The sequence below is a fragment of the Gallinula chloropus genome (assembly GCF_964237585.1).
Source record: "Gallinula chloropus genome assembly, chromosome: 1".
In the NCBI taxonomy this organism is placed as follows: domain Eukaryota; kingdom Metazoa; phylum Chordata; class Aves; order Gruiformes; family Rallidae; genus Gallinula; species Gallinula chloropus.
The window spans coordinates 196780494-196795537 of NC_140085.1; the positions used below are offsets into that span (position 1 = coordinate 196780494).

Consider the following 15044-nt stretch of genomic DNA (forward strand, 5'->3'; position numbering starts at 1 on the left):
GAGAGAGTCCAGCGGAGGCTACGAAGATGATTAAGGGCCTGGAGCATCTCCCCTACGAGGAAAGGCTGATAGAGCTGGGGCTGTTCAGCCTTGAGACAAGAAGGCTAAAAGGGGATCTGATCCATGTTTATAAATACCTGAAGGGTGGGACACAGGGGGAAATGGCCAGCCTCTTCTCAGTGGTCTGTGGAGACAGGACAAGGGGCAATGGGCTCAAGTTGGAGCACAGGAAGTTCCACATCAGTATGTGGAAGAACTTTTTCACAGTGAGGGTGACAGAGCCCTGGGACAGGCTGCCCAGGGGGGTTGTGGAGTCTCCTTCTCTGGAGATATTCAAGACCCGTCTGGACACCTCCCTGTGTGACCTGTCCTAGGGACCCTGCTTTGGCAAGGGGGTTGGACTCAATCTCTGGAGGTCCCTTCCAACCCCTATGATTCTGTGATTCTGTGATTTGAACTGTGTTTTTTGATATGACTCAATATGCTGTAACTGGGGCTCTAAGGGGGGGAGGAGGTGGCAAATGGTGCTGTTCATTGGTGAGTGCAGGTCCATACCCTGCCTCTGTTGGAATGCTTCTGCTGTCATTGGAATGTTATGAGTCTAAAGAGAAAATGAGCTCTAAATGTATGAACAAACAATAGCTACTAGTTTGACACACTAGAAAAAGAACATTAGGCTGTTTTAAGATTTTTTTTAATAGCTGAAAACCCCTTTTGGTTTTTAGCTTATCAGAAGGCTTGTCTGGTGGGATGGACTGTCTCAAATTGGGCACAGTGTACTGTTTGGGCAGCTATCTCAGAGGGCTTTGTGGAAAGTCTAGAGCTGCTTCTCACAGCTGCTGTGGGCAAGGCTTGAGATGTGCAGGTAGGGTATGGGTGATGGGCTGGAGGGTTGAGAGGAGGACAACAGGCCGCATACTGGATGAACAGGACAGGATGAGAGGGAATGGCTGCAAGTCAATAGGAGAAAAAGAATGGCTGCAGGCTGTGCCAGGGGAAGTTCAGGTTAGAAATTCAGAAATTTCTTCTCAAAGAGTGGTTGGGCATTAGAAGGGTTTGCCCAGGGTGGTGGTGGAGTCATTCTCTCTCAGGGTGTTCAAGAAAAGATTGGGTAAGGTACTTAGGGACACAGTTTAGTAAGTAATAGAGGTGGTAGGGGGGCGGTTGGTCTAGATATCTTGGAGGTCCTTTCCACCCTTAATGATTCTGTGAATTTCTGCTGGTGGGACAGCTCCAAGTGGTCTGCTAGAGTAGTAGTCTTACAAGAGAAATTTTTTCTCCTTCTTCCCATTCCTCTCACTCCTAAGATGTGCTGAGCATATGTCCAAGGCCAATGAATGTTGCATGTGGCTGCAACTCTGTAATTTCTTTGCTCTGCCTTTCTCTTCTCCCTGCTTCTCAAGGATTCTGTCCCTTATGTCCTCTCTGCTATGAAGCATTAGTGATTGCCAGCAGAATCTGTGGAAGCAATGACTCTCTGCTGCAGTGATCCCCAGAGCAGTTTGGCTGGAAAAGAGAGCGTTTGCTTTTGTGCCTGACATCTGTACCTTCCAGAGGCAGCAGCCAAGCACCACATGTTGTACCCCGACTGCCCAGAAAAGAACTGAGTGTTTTCTTTTTTGATGACTGGGTTGATTAAAAACAATGCTGTGTTACTATCAACAGCCCAAAGAAATTGTTATTTGGGGCATTACTTAGCACTAGATAGACCTTCTATACCAAGAGCATTAGTAATTTAAAAAATTGCTGGAAATCCTTCATTTCTTTTCCTGAGGTTTGATTAATTTGTTATTCTTCTGTTATCTGCCAGTCAATCCTTTTATGAAACTAATAAGCATTTTGGAATTTGACTTTTATCTCTTCATGGAATCTTGTGAGGTTAAATCACACTTTAATTAAGAGAGTTTTTTTCCTCCTCTGTAGGTCAGCCTTCCTTTTGACTCTTGATACCATAGAGAAACAGGGAGAGGAGGAAGAGGGAGGGAATGATGAAAGAAAATCTGTGTAAAATCCGAGTATAAAAAGGTTAAAAAATTAAACTCTCGATGTTATTGTGTGTTGCACTAGCTGGAAACTCAGTAAGAATTATTGGTGCTAATTTAACTGGAATGTATTACTGTAGATATATTTTCTTTTTGGCTTCTCTCCCTTCCCAGTTTTCTCATACCCTTTCTTTGGCATGTGTTCAAATCACAGAACATGTCAAGTTTCTCTTCTTTCCTTTTAAGAACAACAAATTCTTAAGTGTTTGCAAGAAAAAAGAAAAGAACCCTTCTACCTTATACGTGATGTGCTCAGAGTGGGTATTACTTGACTTGCAGTTCTGAGCAACTTCAGCTTTCCCCAACCTGTGCCATATCCATTCCCTACTTTAAATCACCCCAAATTTTGAATCAGAAAATTCTTTTAAAAACTTGCAACTTGTGGGTCTGTAAGTTGTATATTTTTGATCTGAAGTTACATCCTTGAATGTTATTTTTGTGTGAAAGACTTGTCACTTGGTGTTGCCTAAGCTCAGAAAGTAATAATTTTCTGGTTTGAAAGCTTGTTGCTTAGGTCTGTTTTCATAAATTTTGGCATTATTTTGAAAGCTTATCTGTTCCTGCTGATTTTAAGTGAACTTTTGCACCAGGATTTCGCTGCTGGCTTCCAGCTGTCAGTAGGAAATTGGTGGGTGTGAGAGATTAACGATCCCCTAAGCATAATCTGTAGTACTTGTGTTATTACAGGGATGCAATCACAGCCCAAGATCTGTAGTTGGTTAGTTTGTGGTGTCAAGCTGCTGTAGAGCAGGAGAAAAAAAATCAATCCCCAACAAACTCTTCGTTTTGACCTTTTTCTTTTCAGGGGAAACCTGTCATTTGCACATTTGATTTAATTCTGCAGGTTATAAAGTGGTGTTTTACAGGGGGGAGGGGGAAGGGAAGCTGGGGGGGAGGAATTCTTCCTGTTTTTGCAGACCACAAATCCTGTCTGGGGAGTCATTACAGACTATTATGTTAGCTTCTTACTTTAGTTCAGAAATTAAAGCCAGTTAACCCTTTTTTCCCTCTTCTTTTATGTTTTTAAAAGGACAAACTTTCTCAAATTTTACTGTAACAAGTCAGTACAGCATAAATTCTGCATTGTTTCTTTTTTTTTTTTTTTTAATTCTGTCCCATATATACCTTTGAATCCATATATATATTTGAATCCCCATATATACATTTGAATGCATTTGTCTAGCCCAGGGCCACCAATATGACAGAGTGGAGCACCTTCCTTAGGAGTAGAGGCTGAGGGAGCTGGGCCTCTTCAGCTTGGAGAAGAGGAGACTGAGAGCTGACCTTATTAATGTTTATAAATATGTAAAGGGCCAGAGTCAGGAGGACAGACCCAGGCTTTTCTCATTGATGGGCAGCGATAGGACAAGGAGCAACAGGTGCAAGCTGGAGCAGAGGAAGTTCCATGTGAATGTCAGGAGGAACTTTTTCACTGTGAGGGTGATGGAGCCCTGGGACAGGCTGCCCAGAGAGGTTGTGGATTCTCCTCTGGAGACATTCAAAACCTGCCTGGATGCATTCCGGTGTGGTTTAGTCTGGGTGATCCTGCTCTGGCAGGGGGGTTGGACTAGATAATCTCTCGAGGTCCTTTCCAACTCCTCTAATGTTCTGTGAATCCACTCATTGCTTTGAAAGTGATTTATCAGTGATTTCTTAGACTTGTAGAGAATCTAAAAGTGGATTTTTGGTTAAAAATAAGGTGATAGCTGTCAGAGTATGCAGCAGACTCAATCAACAGTGTTATTCATATAAAAATGAAACTCGATTTTGTAGGAATCTTATAAAAGTCTTATGGTTTTTTTTCATAAATTCACAATGCTAAAGCCTTGCGTAGTTCAGATCTTGTCATGTAGGTCACAAGAAATAAACCTGTTTCTTCCTAGTACCTACTTACTCTTAGCTCAGGCTTGTTGGTTACTTAACACTAAGAATTTTTGGAAAAAAAAAAATTGGAATGTGATGTTTTGGGCTGGTACTGAAGATAGAAAGCTTTAGAGCAAAGTTTAGAGCAAAGCTAAAACTATTCTTGCTTTTATTAGTGGGGGTTTTGCCCCGCAGCTGTTTAACTTTACTATATACATGGAGAAACATAACAGTGAGGCTGTTTAATGAGAGAGTAGGTTCTCTTAATTGCATGCTTGAAGACTTTTAATATGCTGCTTTGTCCATCTTCAGGCTCTTTCTGGCCAGCTCTGCTGCTGATGGCTGCTGCACACGGCTGCAGGAACTGCAGCAGGGCATGGGGCCTGGGTGTACTTGTCCCAGTATGTTCCTTTACCTCGTGGTGTGAATTTACTGGCTCGCTGTTACAGCTCTCACCCAGAACTCTTCTTGCTGGAAGAGGTGCCTGAACTTTGTGGGCAGTGCTGTTCACTTGCTGTAGCCATTTCCTGTTAGTTCTGACTCGATGGTTTATTTCCCTTTTTGTTTTGAGCAAGAAAAAAGAAAGGTGATCATAAAAATCATGAGGCTGGTAAAGAACCATGGAATGTGTTAGGTTGGGAGGGACCTTTAAAGGCCATCTAGTCCAACTCCCTGCAGTGAGCAGGGACATCTTCACTAGATCAGGTTGCTCAGAGTCCCATCAAACCTGACCTGAATATCTCCAGGGATGGAGCCTCCACCACCTCTCTGGGCAATCTGTGCCAGAGATCTAATGCCCACATAGTGAAGAAATTTTTCCTAACATCCAACCTAGATCTCCCCTTTTTTGGTTTAAAGCCATCACCCCTCATCCTATTGCTCCATGCCCTCGGAAACAGTTCTTCCCCAGCTTTCTTATAGGCACCTTTCAGGTACTGGAAGGCTGCTCTAAGATCACTCCAGAGCCTTCTCTTCTCCAGGCTGAACAAGTTCAACTCTCTCAGCCAGTCTTCACAGGAGAGGTGCTCCAGCCCTTTGATCATTTTTGTGGCCCTCCTCTGGACACGCTCCAATGTGTCCATTTCCTTGTGTGGAGGGCTCCAAAGCTGGACACAGTATTCCAGCTGAGGTCCCACAAGAGCAGAAGAGAGGGGCAGAATCCCCTCTCTTCATCTGCTAGGCACACTTCATTTGATGCAGGCCAGCATAAAAGCTCATGCTACCTGTGAAAGTAAAGTTATTCTTTGAATTTTATAATGTGTCAAGCTAAGCAGGAAAGCATTCCTTAGGAGGATGTTCCACAAACAGTATGTTGGCATGCCGATCGGACAGTTGTCATTGCTTCTATTGCATGAATAGGATTTCTAACCCGTTTGTAAGGGGAATTGGACTTTTGCCTCAGCCAAAGAAATTTTCCAGAACTTACAGCACTTACATGGAAATAAAAATACCTTGCTTATGGGAAGGTGAATTCATAGAATGGGTTGGGTTAGAAGGCACCTTAAAGATCGTCAAGTTCCAACCCCTCTGCCACGGACAAGGACACCTCTCCCTAGGCCAGGCTGCTCAAGGCCCCATCCCACCTGGGCCTGAACGCTTTTAGGGAGAGGGCAGCTACAGCTTCTCTGGGCAACCTGTGCCAGTGTCGTGCTACAGTTATAGTGAAGAATTTCTTCCTACTGTCCAATCTAAATCTACCCTCTTCCAATTTAAAACCATTCCCCCTCATCCTATCACTCCGTGGCCTTCTAAAAAGTCCCTCCCCACCTTTCTTGTAGGCTCCTTCAGGTACTGGAAGGCTGCTATAAGGTCTCCAAAGAGCCTTCTCTTCTCCGTACTGAACAAGCTCAACTCCCTCAGGCTGTCTTCATAGTAGAGGTGCTCCAGCACTCCAGGCATCTTCATGACCCTCCTCTGGGCCCGTTCCAACAGTTCCATGTCCTCCTCGTTTCGGGCACCCTCAATTCAAGTTGTGAAAGTGGCACTTAGTGATTTCTTTAAGATACTGTTGATTAAAGAAAGAATTTGGAATCTTTACTCTGTCTTTTAATTCCTCTGGTTTTGTTTGAAGTCACAAGGGTTGGAAGGGTCACTGAAACATCACCTGGTCCAACCCTTCTGCCAGAGCAGGATCACCTAGATTAGGTCACACAAGAACATGTCCAGGCAGGTTTTCAATGTCTCCAGAGAAGGAGGCTCCACGGCCTCTCTGGGCAGCCTGTCCCAGGGCTCTGTCTCCCTCACAGTGAAAATGTTTCTCCTTACATTCACATGGAACCTCCTATGCTTCAGCTTGCTCCAGGTTGCACTTCAAGTCCTTGAAGTTCTGAGAAATTGGAACACATTCAGTACAGAATCACAGAATGTGTAAGGTTGGAAGGACCTGTTAAAGGCCATCTAGTCCAACCCCTTGCAGTAAGCGGGGACACCCTCACCAGATGAAGTTACTCAGAGCCCCATCAAGCCTGACCTTCAACAAAGGACCATGAATATGATTAAAATCTTAGTGAATGCTATGAAAAAACTAAAGGAGCACAGTTTTGTTTAAGATAGGACATGTGGGTGGCTTGGTTGGACTCTGTAGTGTAATAGTGGAGGTACAGATTTAACAGGTTTCAGTGACCAGATAGATTCTTGTATGAAGTAGGGTGCCAGTTGTAAAAATAATTAGCAATAGAATAATTACTGGAGGTTGTGGTGACTTCTTTAGACAAATTAAACCCAGATTTTAAAGAAGTGACTAATTCACTAAAGAAGAATTCGTGGGACTAGTTAGGAAGCTGGATGATTTATCTCTGTAACATCTTTTGATTCTGTAATCTGTGGAAAAAAGGTTTATAAATTGCTTTCCACTTTTGGTCAAGTAACAGAATAGTTTGGGTTGACCTTGGGAGGCCGAGTAGTGCAGCTTCCTGCTCGGAGTGGGGCCAGCACTGAGTTCAGACTGGCTTGCTTAGGGATTTGTCTGGTCAGCCTTGCAAACCTCCTAGGAGGACAGAGGTCTGAGCACCTCTCTGGGTCCCTGCTTGGTTGAATCTTTGGAAAAAAAGCTGTTTCCTCAGGTCAAGTCAGGCTCTCCCTGGCCATGCTCGTGGCCCTCCTCGGTGGGTGATCAATTCCTGCTTTCTATCTGGTACCAAAAAAGTGTGCAGTACTCCATGGTGTAGTGAGTGCCAAGTAACGGGGATTAATCATTTCCCTTCACCTCCTACCTACACTTCTGGTCATGCAGCCCAGTACACTGCTTGGCTTCCTGGCTATTTTTATCCTATAGCTTTTCATTATTTTTTTAAAAGTTATTTTAGACTCTTTCCTCTGGGCAGCGTGATTGCAGAAATATGTGGCTCTCTGGTAAAGTTTATAGGCCATAGTTTAATTGCTGTTAGAGTTTGGTCTGAATGTTACTGAGTTGTCCAAAAAAGCAAATTATATCAAGGGCAACTTTTCTTTGAGGAAGGTATAAATGAATGAGACAATTATTTTCTTGAATCCTGTGGTCTGTTGTAATTTAAATGTTAAAAGTGGAATCCACTCAAGAATGGAATTGTTGAGCCACAAATGACAATGCTGAATAAGTAATCTCTGAGGTATTGCCTGCTGAGTTCTCTAACAAGCATACAAGAAAATTCATGGGAAAGTGTGAAAAATCGAGGAGAAACAAAATGAGAAGCAAGCTAACTCTCCTGGTCATTGATAATTGAAAGGTCATTAGAAAATGTGATTGCTTTCATGTGCTCCCTTCTCAGGCAAAGGGTGCTGGTCTTGTTAAGACTTTTTCAGGATAATTTTTCTGTAATTCAACACACCGGACTCGCAGGATGGACCAGGGTGTGCATCCCATCTCTTGTCCTGGTCGTGGCTTAGCCTCAGCTGGTAACTAACTGAGCACCACAGGGCTGCTCACTCACTTCTCCCGTTCCCTGGGCGGGCAGGGAGAAGAATCGAAAGAAAAAGGTAAAACTTTTAGGTTGGGATAAGGAAAATTTCCTGGGACAGCGAAGGGAGAGGAGACTAATACCAGTACTAATAAAAGACTCTCCAGAGTGGGTGATACACAGTGCAATTTGCTTACTGCCCTGAACCTGAGCTCCAGCCCTTCTTCAGTAGCAGTGACTCCCCCCTGCCCAGCTCCCCCCTCACGTACTGAGCGTGATGTCATATGGTATGGAATATCTCTGCCTAGTTTGGGTCCTGTCTCTGTTCCCTCCCAGCTTCTTGTGAAAAATAACTCCATCCCAACCAAAACCCAGGACATCATATACTCCTATGCCATCTGCATCATGCCCCAGACCCTATGCTTTCCTGTTCATCACCACTACTCTTCCTGACTTTGATGCACACACAAACTCCATCCCCATTGTTTTCTTGCTTTGTCAGGGTCTGGTAGTTGTTTAGGAGTTAAGTTCCAAATAATTGGAGATGAGAAGTTCTTTGGATATCTGTCCCTGTTCTCCTGCATGCCATACCATGCCACCCCTGACTACCCAGCTTTGGGGCAGATGTTTTTTAACTCTAAACAAGACTTGAAACACACTCAGAAGACCTGGCACTAAGAGCATGCTGACTTGAATATCTCAAATGGTATTCACAGGTCTCCAAAGCTGCTGTAACCAGCCTGAAGGGAAAAGGGGAAGTGGAAGAGTGGGAGAATGTATCCACCCCTGATCTATGGACGTGACAGCAGTGCCCTGTGCGAATACCAGCTTAGGCTCATGACCATTGATGTCATCATAAATGGATATCCCAGAGCACAACAAAATGAGAATCCTGACCCATCTCCCAGAGGTGATAAATGGGGAATACAGAATCACGGGGTTGGAAAAGACCTTTAAAATCAAGTCCAACCATTCCTGTCCTATGCTAAACCATATCCCTAAGCACCTCATCACCCTTTTTTTAAACCCATCCAGGGAAGGTGACTCAACCACCTCCCTGGAAATACATACAGCATGTACAGGTTTGCTTACCACAGCTGTGACCAAACACACCACCATTACGACCAGTGATGTTTAAATAGCATTATAAATACTTACCAAAATGTTGTTTAACATGCTTGGGTTGGATTTGCTGTTATCACAGCCCTTCATGTCCCGTGTTGGGTGCCAAAAAGGACTGCTGTGGTAAACCACAACAGCCAGCAGCTGAGTGCCATGCACCCACTCACTTGCTCCTTCCACTCCTTGGTGGGGTGGGGAGGAGAATAGGGTTGAGATAAGGACAGTTTACTGGGGACAGCAGAGGGAGAGGGAAGTAACAACATTGCTAATAAAAGAATGTTCAAAGTGGGTGGTACACAATGCGATTTGCTCACTGTGTGATGACATACAATACCTCTGTGGCTGGTTTGGGTCAGCTGTCCTGGCTTTGTCCTGACTGTGTCCCATCCCAGCTTCTGATGGAAATTAACTCTGTCCCAGCCGAAAGCCAGGACACAGGTGCACAGTCCCACAGGTGCATCTCTCTTGGACATGGACTTAAGTCCTTGTTCTTATTTAGCCTTGGTCTGCCACTCATGAATCGTGTCCCGAGCTTGTATTTTTTTTTCCTCAATTAAAAATCTTGTATATCGTTAGAAACAGAGCAGAGTATGGATGTGCTGCTGGTTAAAGAGGTGTGAGGGAAGCAATGGACAGCCAGAATGAAATGAAAAGCTTGGTGAGAGTAATCTCAGGAAGGAGATGGCACGAGGCAGAGATGATGGAGCAGTAGTGGATGATGGAGGGCTGTGGATGTAGTGTACTTTGACCTCAGCAAAGCCTTTGACACAGTTTCTCACAGCATTCTGCTTGAGAAGCCAGCTAGCACTGGCCTAGACAGGTGCAGGCTCTGATGGGTAAAAAACTGGCTGGATGGCCAGACCCTAAGGGTGTGGTAAATGGAGCTCAATTCCAGCTGGAGGCCGGTCACAAGTTGTGTTCCCCAGAGCTCAGTTCTGGGTCCAGTCCTGTTCAGTGTCTTTATCAATGACCTGGATGAAGGGATTGAATGGTCCCTCAGTAAGTTGCAGATGACACTAAGTTGTGAGGAAGTGTTGATCTGTCTGAGGGAAGAGAGGCTCTTCAGAGGGATCTGAATAGGCTGTGCTGATGGGCTGATACCAACAGGATGGTGGTAGCCAAGTACAGAGCCCTGCACTTGGGACATAATGACCTCATGCAGCACTACAGGCCTGGGGGAGACTGGCTGGAGAGCTGCCTGGTGGAGAAGGATCTGGGGGTGTTGGTTGACTGCAGACAGAATATGAGCCAGCAAGATTGCCAAGAAGGCCAATGGCATCTTGGCTTGTATCAGAAACTGCATGGTCAGCAGGTCCAGGGAGGTGATTGTGTCCCTGTGCTTGGCATTGGTGAGACCCCACCTTGAGTGCTGTGTCCAGTTCTGGGCCCTTCACTCCAAGAAAGACAGTGAGGTCCTGGAGTGTGTCCAGAGAAGGGCAACCAGGCTGGTGAAGGGTCTGGAGAGCAGAGACCGTATGAGGAGCGGCTGGGGAACTGGAGTGGTTTAGCCAGGAGAAGAGGAGGGTGAGGGGAGACCTTATCACTGCCTACAATTACCTCAAAGGAGGTTGTAGAGAGAGAGATGGTTGTTGCACTCTCTGCCCAAGTGACAGGTGATAGGACAAGGGGAATGGCATCAAGCTGTGCCAGGGCAGGTTCAGATGCCCTGAAAAAGTACTTCACCGAAAGGGTTATCGGGCACTGGAACAGGTTGTCCAGCGAGGGGTTGAGTCACCAACCCTGAATGTATTTAGAAGATAGGTAGATGAGTTGCTCAGGGATATGGTTTAGTAGAGGGTGGGTACAGTTGGACTTGATGATTTTAAAGGTCTTTTCCAACCTTGTGATTCTGTAAAAGGCAGGAAGGATTTGTGTGTGTCTACTTGGGCTTTCCCGCAGTGACCTGGGCTGCCCATCACTGGTGTAAGTAGCAGGTGGTTAGGCATGGCTGACTAATTATTGTTGTTTAATTATTTCCTGCTCCTGTAATACCGTTTCCCAATTAGATTCTTTTCTTATTTACCAGCTGCAGTTTTAATACAGGCCTTGGGTTGTATCAGTGACCCATTGCTTGGCCTACCTCCATCTTTCTGTCCTGGTTTCCATCAGCTGTCATTGTTACAAAATAGCACAATGTTTCCTGAACTGCCACCCGCTTTTAACAGTTGGGTTCAGGGTTGGGTTATGCAGAGTCTTCCCCCACCCCCTCCCTACCCCCCCATGAAACATGGAGCTATTTCTTTTTAAAACAGTTACAGAATGAGTTTGGGCAAAGGAAGCTCTTTCTGTTTGGAGCTAGCTGAACCTCATACTGCAGCTTTTGCTGCAGGCACTTCAGGTGATGTCATATAGCAGCTTTCTGTATTTTTCAGCTCTGGAAATGACTTGTGCTCATTTGTTGTCTACGTAGTTTCCCTCTTCCCGACCACCTACTTCTTGCTGCAGCTGCACTGCAGCTTCTGGTGTCTTTCCTTCCTCTTCTCCAGCTCCTTTTCCTTTCTTTGTCTTTGCGGTTGGTGACTTGTATTCTCCACTTAGCCAGAAGGGACCACAATAGAAGCTAAAACTTTGTCAAATCAAATTCTTAGGTTTTTTGGTACTTAAAAACAGTAAAAGCAATTAAAAAAAATAATCAGTGGGAGGTTAAAAGACTCTGCCTGCATGTCATCCGTATGTGTGTGGCAGAGACACTGAGTAAATTAAAGGCTGAATGAACTGGGGCTGTTCAGCCTTGAGAAAAGAAGATTGAGAGGGGATCTGTTCCATGTTTATAAATATCTCAAGTGTGGGACACGGGGGGAAATGGCCAGCCTCTTCTCAGTGGTCTGTGGGGACAGGACAAGTGGCGATGGCCTCAAGTTGGAGCACAGGAAGTTCTGCACCAATATGCAGAAGAACTTTTTCATAGTGAGGGTGACAGAGCCCTGGGACAGGCTGCCCAGGGGGGTTGTGGAGTCCCCTTCTCTGGAGATATTCAAGACCCATCTGGATGCCTCCCTGTGCAACCTGTCCTGAGAACCTGCTTTGGCAGGGGGGTTGGACTTGATCATCTTTTGAGGTCACTTCAGACCCCTATGATTCTGTGAATTGTGTGCACATGGAATGGTCTTTCTGCTTTGTGCACACTGTCTATAATACAGCTGCAGATGGACATACTGTACTCTTAGAGCTGTGTCTGTCAGCCAGTAGCTGACAGCAGCTTCTCACAGGTAAGTGTGTTACTGCTATTCCAATGTTCTCCTGAATACTCAAAATGCATCAGCTTACTTGGGTAAATAGAATTCTGTTTTTCCAAAGAGTTGAGTGTTTGGATATTTATCCTAAACTTTTGGAGTGGAATCCAAAACCCATGAAGTATCCAATATTTGATCCAGTATGGACCTTCTGTTTTTCATTTAGTAGCAATATAAAAAATCCTGAATGATGTGAAGACAAAGATGAGATCAGTTTATGAACTCAGTTCCATATTGAGAAAGCAGCGATTATACACGTGGTGCCTTCTGTGATATTGTGATGGGTACAGTAAGACAAACCCGAAATACTACAAGGTTGACAGTAAAATCAAGAAGTTAAGAGCACCAGTGCAGTAAGAAATATTGGAACGGAGTTTTCTGGCCTTTGCCCAAGTTGCTAAGCTGATCTTTGCACAAGGGGAGGAAGGAACGAGGGCAAAGAGATCCACAGTGGTGAGGTCTTCCACTTTCTCGGGGCTGATGATGACTTGCAAATGCTGTGCAGAAAATAACTGGAATTTTTCATCTGGAGCCTGCAGTGACATCTAATACAGTCTGCTGCTGGAGCAGCTCGTAGTCAGGGGTTCAGTTTTGGCCTTGTGCTGCAGTATCACAGAATTGTAGGGTTTGGAAGGGACCTCCAAAGATCATAGAGTCCAACCCCCCTGCCAAAGCAGGTTCCCTAGGACAGGTCACACAGGGAGGCGTCTAGATGGGTCTTGAATATCTCCAGAGAAGGTGACTCCACACCCCCCTGGGCAGCCTGTCCCAGGGCTCTGTCACCCTCACTGTGAAAAAGTTCTTCCACATACTGATGTGGAACTTCCTGTGCTCCAACTTGAGCCCATTGCCCCTTGTCCTGTCCCCACTGAGAAGAGGCTGGTCATTTCCCCCTGTGTCCCACACTTGAGATATTTATAAACATTGATCAGATCCCCTCTCAATCTTCTTTTCTCAAGGCTGAAGAAAGGCTGAGCCCCAGCTCACTCAGACTTTCCTCACAGGGCAGATGCTCGAGTCCTTTAATCATCTTCGTAGCCTCCGCTGGACTCTCTCCAGGAAATCCCTGTCTTTTTTATACCAGGGAGCCCAGAACTGGACACTATAATACTCCAGGTGGGGCCTTGACCAGGGCAGAGTAAAGGGAGAGGATCACCTCCTTTGACCTGCTGGCAATGCACCTTTTAATGCACCCCAGGATCCCACTGGCCCAAATCAGGCAAAGTGGAGAGTGCGAGGTCAAGTTTATACTTCTCCTGTCTAAATAACTCTGAGCTATGGGTTGAGACATAGGGACACAGCCAAAAATAGAAAGAAAAAAAAGCAAACCAACAAAACCCCTGAAGATTAGAAGAATAAAAGCTGGCCACTGTGCCAGGGCGCTGTTGGGGTTGTGACTCTCAGCTAGAAAAGGTATGGCGTGCTGGTTTGAACCAGGATTTCTGCATCCTTGGCCTCAGTAGAAGACACTTTCCATGCTAATGTTCGCAGAAGGGCTAAAGCCCCCTGAGTTACACAGCGCTGATGACAAAATAGAAGCTTAGGCACAAGTATTCTTGTGTAAATTCGTGGCTTTGGCCACGGTTTCTTCGCTTCCGTTACCAGCTCATGTGTAGGCTTTTATTTTGTGGTCAGTGCTGTGTAATTCAAGGTGCCTTTCCCCTTCGTGGAAGCTTCAGGACTCTTGTGCAGTAGCTGCTATATATAACTTGGTTCATGTAACTCCTCATAGCTTTGAATACCATGCTGTCAAGGGGTATTTTAGGGTTCATGCTTCTTTTTCTATAGGGTGGAAATGATCCATCCTCCATAGGTTAATCTGTTTTTAAAATCTCTTTAATAAAGAATTCTTAATGCTTAAAGTGGTTTTCTTCAGTGTGCAAAATATGTTTCATTCATTCACTAATTTGATAATTTCTGTTTATAGGAGAGGTCTTCTCACAATTTACATGGCCAACCAAGTAAGTAGTATTTTATTTCAGAAACAATAATATGTAAGAATGTATCTTGTTTAAAATGGATGCTGAGATTTGTTGCCTATTTAATGTTTCCAGGATTTTTCTTTAAAAATCATGTATTATTAGGTAAATAAAATTATCTTTAGAGCAAATTGTAACTGTAGGCCTTTTGGACTCAGCTGTAAACAGAGGCTGAAATGTGTTTCATTGTGCTATGCTCAAAATTTCTTGTATCATACCCCAGGACAGTGGGTAGTTTTATATATCCCCTCCATAGTAGAATGGTATCTGGTGCTTTTACTGTTTGTTATTTTGCAGGTGAGCAATCCAAGACTGCATACTTTAGTTTGATAATTAATTGGTTTCTCAAACTGATACCAAAATAAGACATACAGGTATTTTTACCAAGTGGTTGTGTTGATTTAAAATTTTTTGTGTCACATTCTGTATAGAACCACAGAATGGTCTTGGCTTCCAATACTTATCAGCAGTAAATTGATTGATTGAAATGATGCTTTGTGCGTTAAGGTTCTCTGAATATGTAATACTTGTTACCCTATCATATTCCCTCAGAACTGATTTTATGATGCTAAATGAATTATCTGAGGTTTTTATGAAGTTTGAGTTGTGTGAAGAGTCATGGAAGCTACAAAAAAGGAACCAACCCAACAGCTGTGCTCCACACTACTGGAGCAGTCTTCTGGGGCCTCAGCAGTCGTGCAAGTGTGGGACAATAAAAAGATTCAGGAGTAGAAATGAAGAGACACGTTGCAGTACAGACTAGGGCGATAATCCTGGTACCGTTGCTTCCATCCTTGTAAAGCCACTGATGGCGACTCTTGTGAAAATTTTGGCAGGTGGCTTTTGGAAGGAGGTGACATCATATGTTTGCTAGCAGGTAAATATCCCCAAAATGCCAGATTTCTCTGTGAAATCCTGCTTAACAGTTTC

At 44.5% G+C, this 15044-nt stretch overlaps 1 protein-coding gene across 1 annotated transcript in view; it reads left to right on the top strand.

The window, feature by feature from the left end:
- TMEM135 (transmembrane protein 135) overlaps positions 1-15044 on the top strand; it is a gene marked incomplete at its 5' end in the record, with an annotated part of 183914 nt that overhangs the window by 28769 nt on the left and 140101 nt on the right. Inside the window, one exon of the mRNA XM_084268860.1 lies at positions 14063-14096. Coding sequence (XP_084124986.1) covers positions 14063-14096 — 34 coding nt within the window. The remainder of the gene's footprint in view (positions 1-14062; positions 14097-15044) is intronic.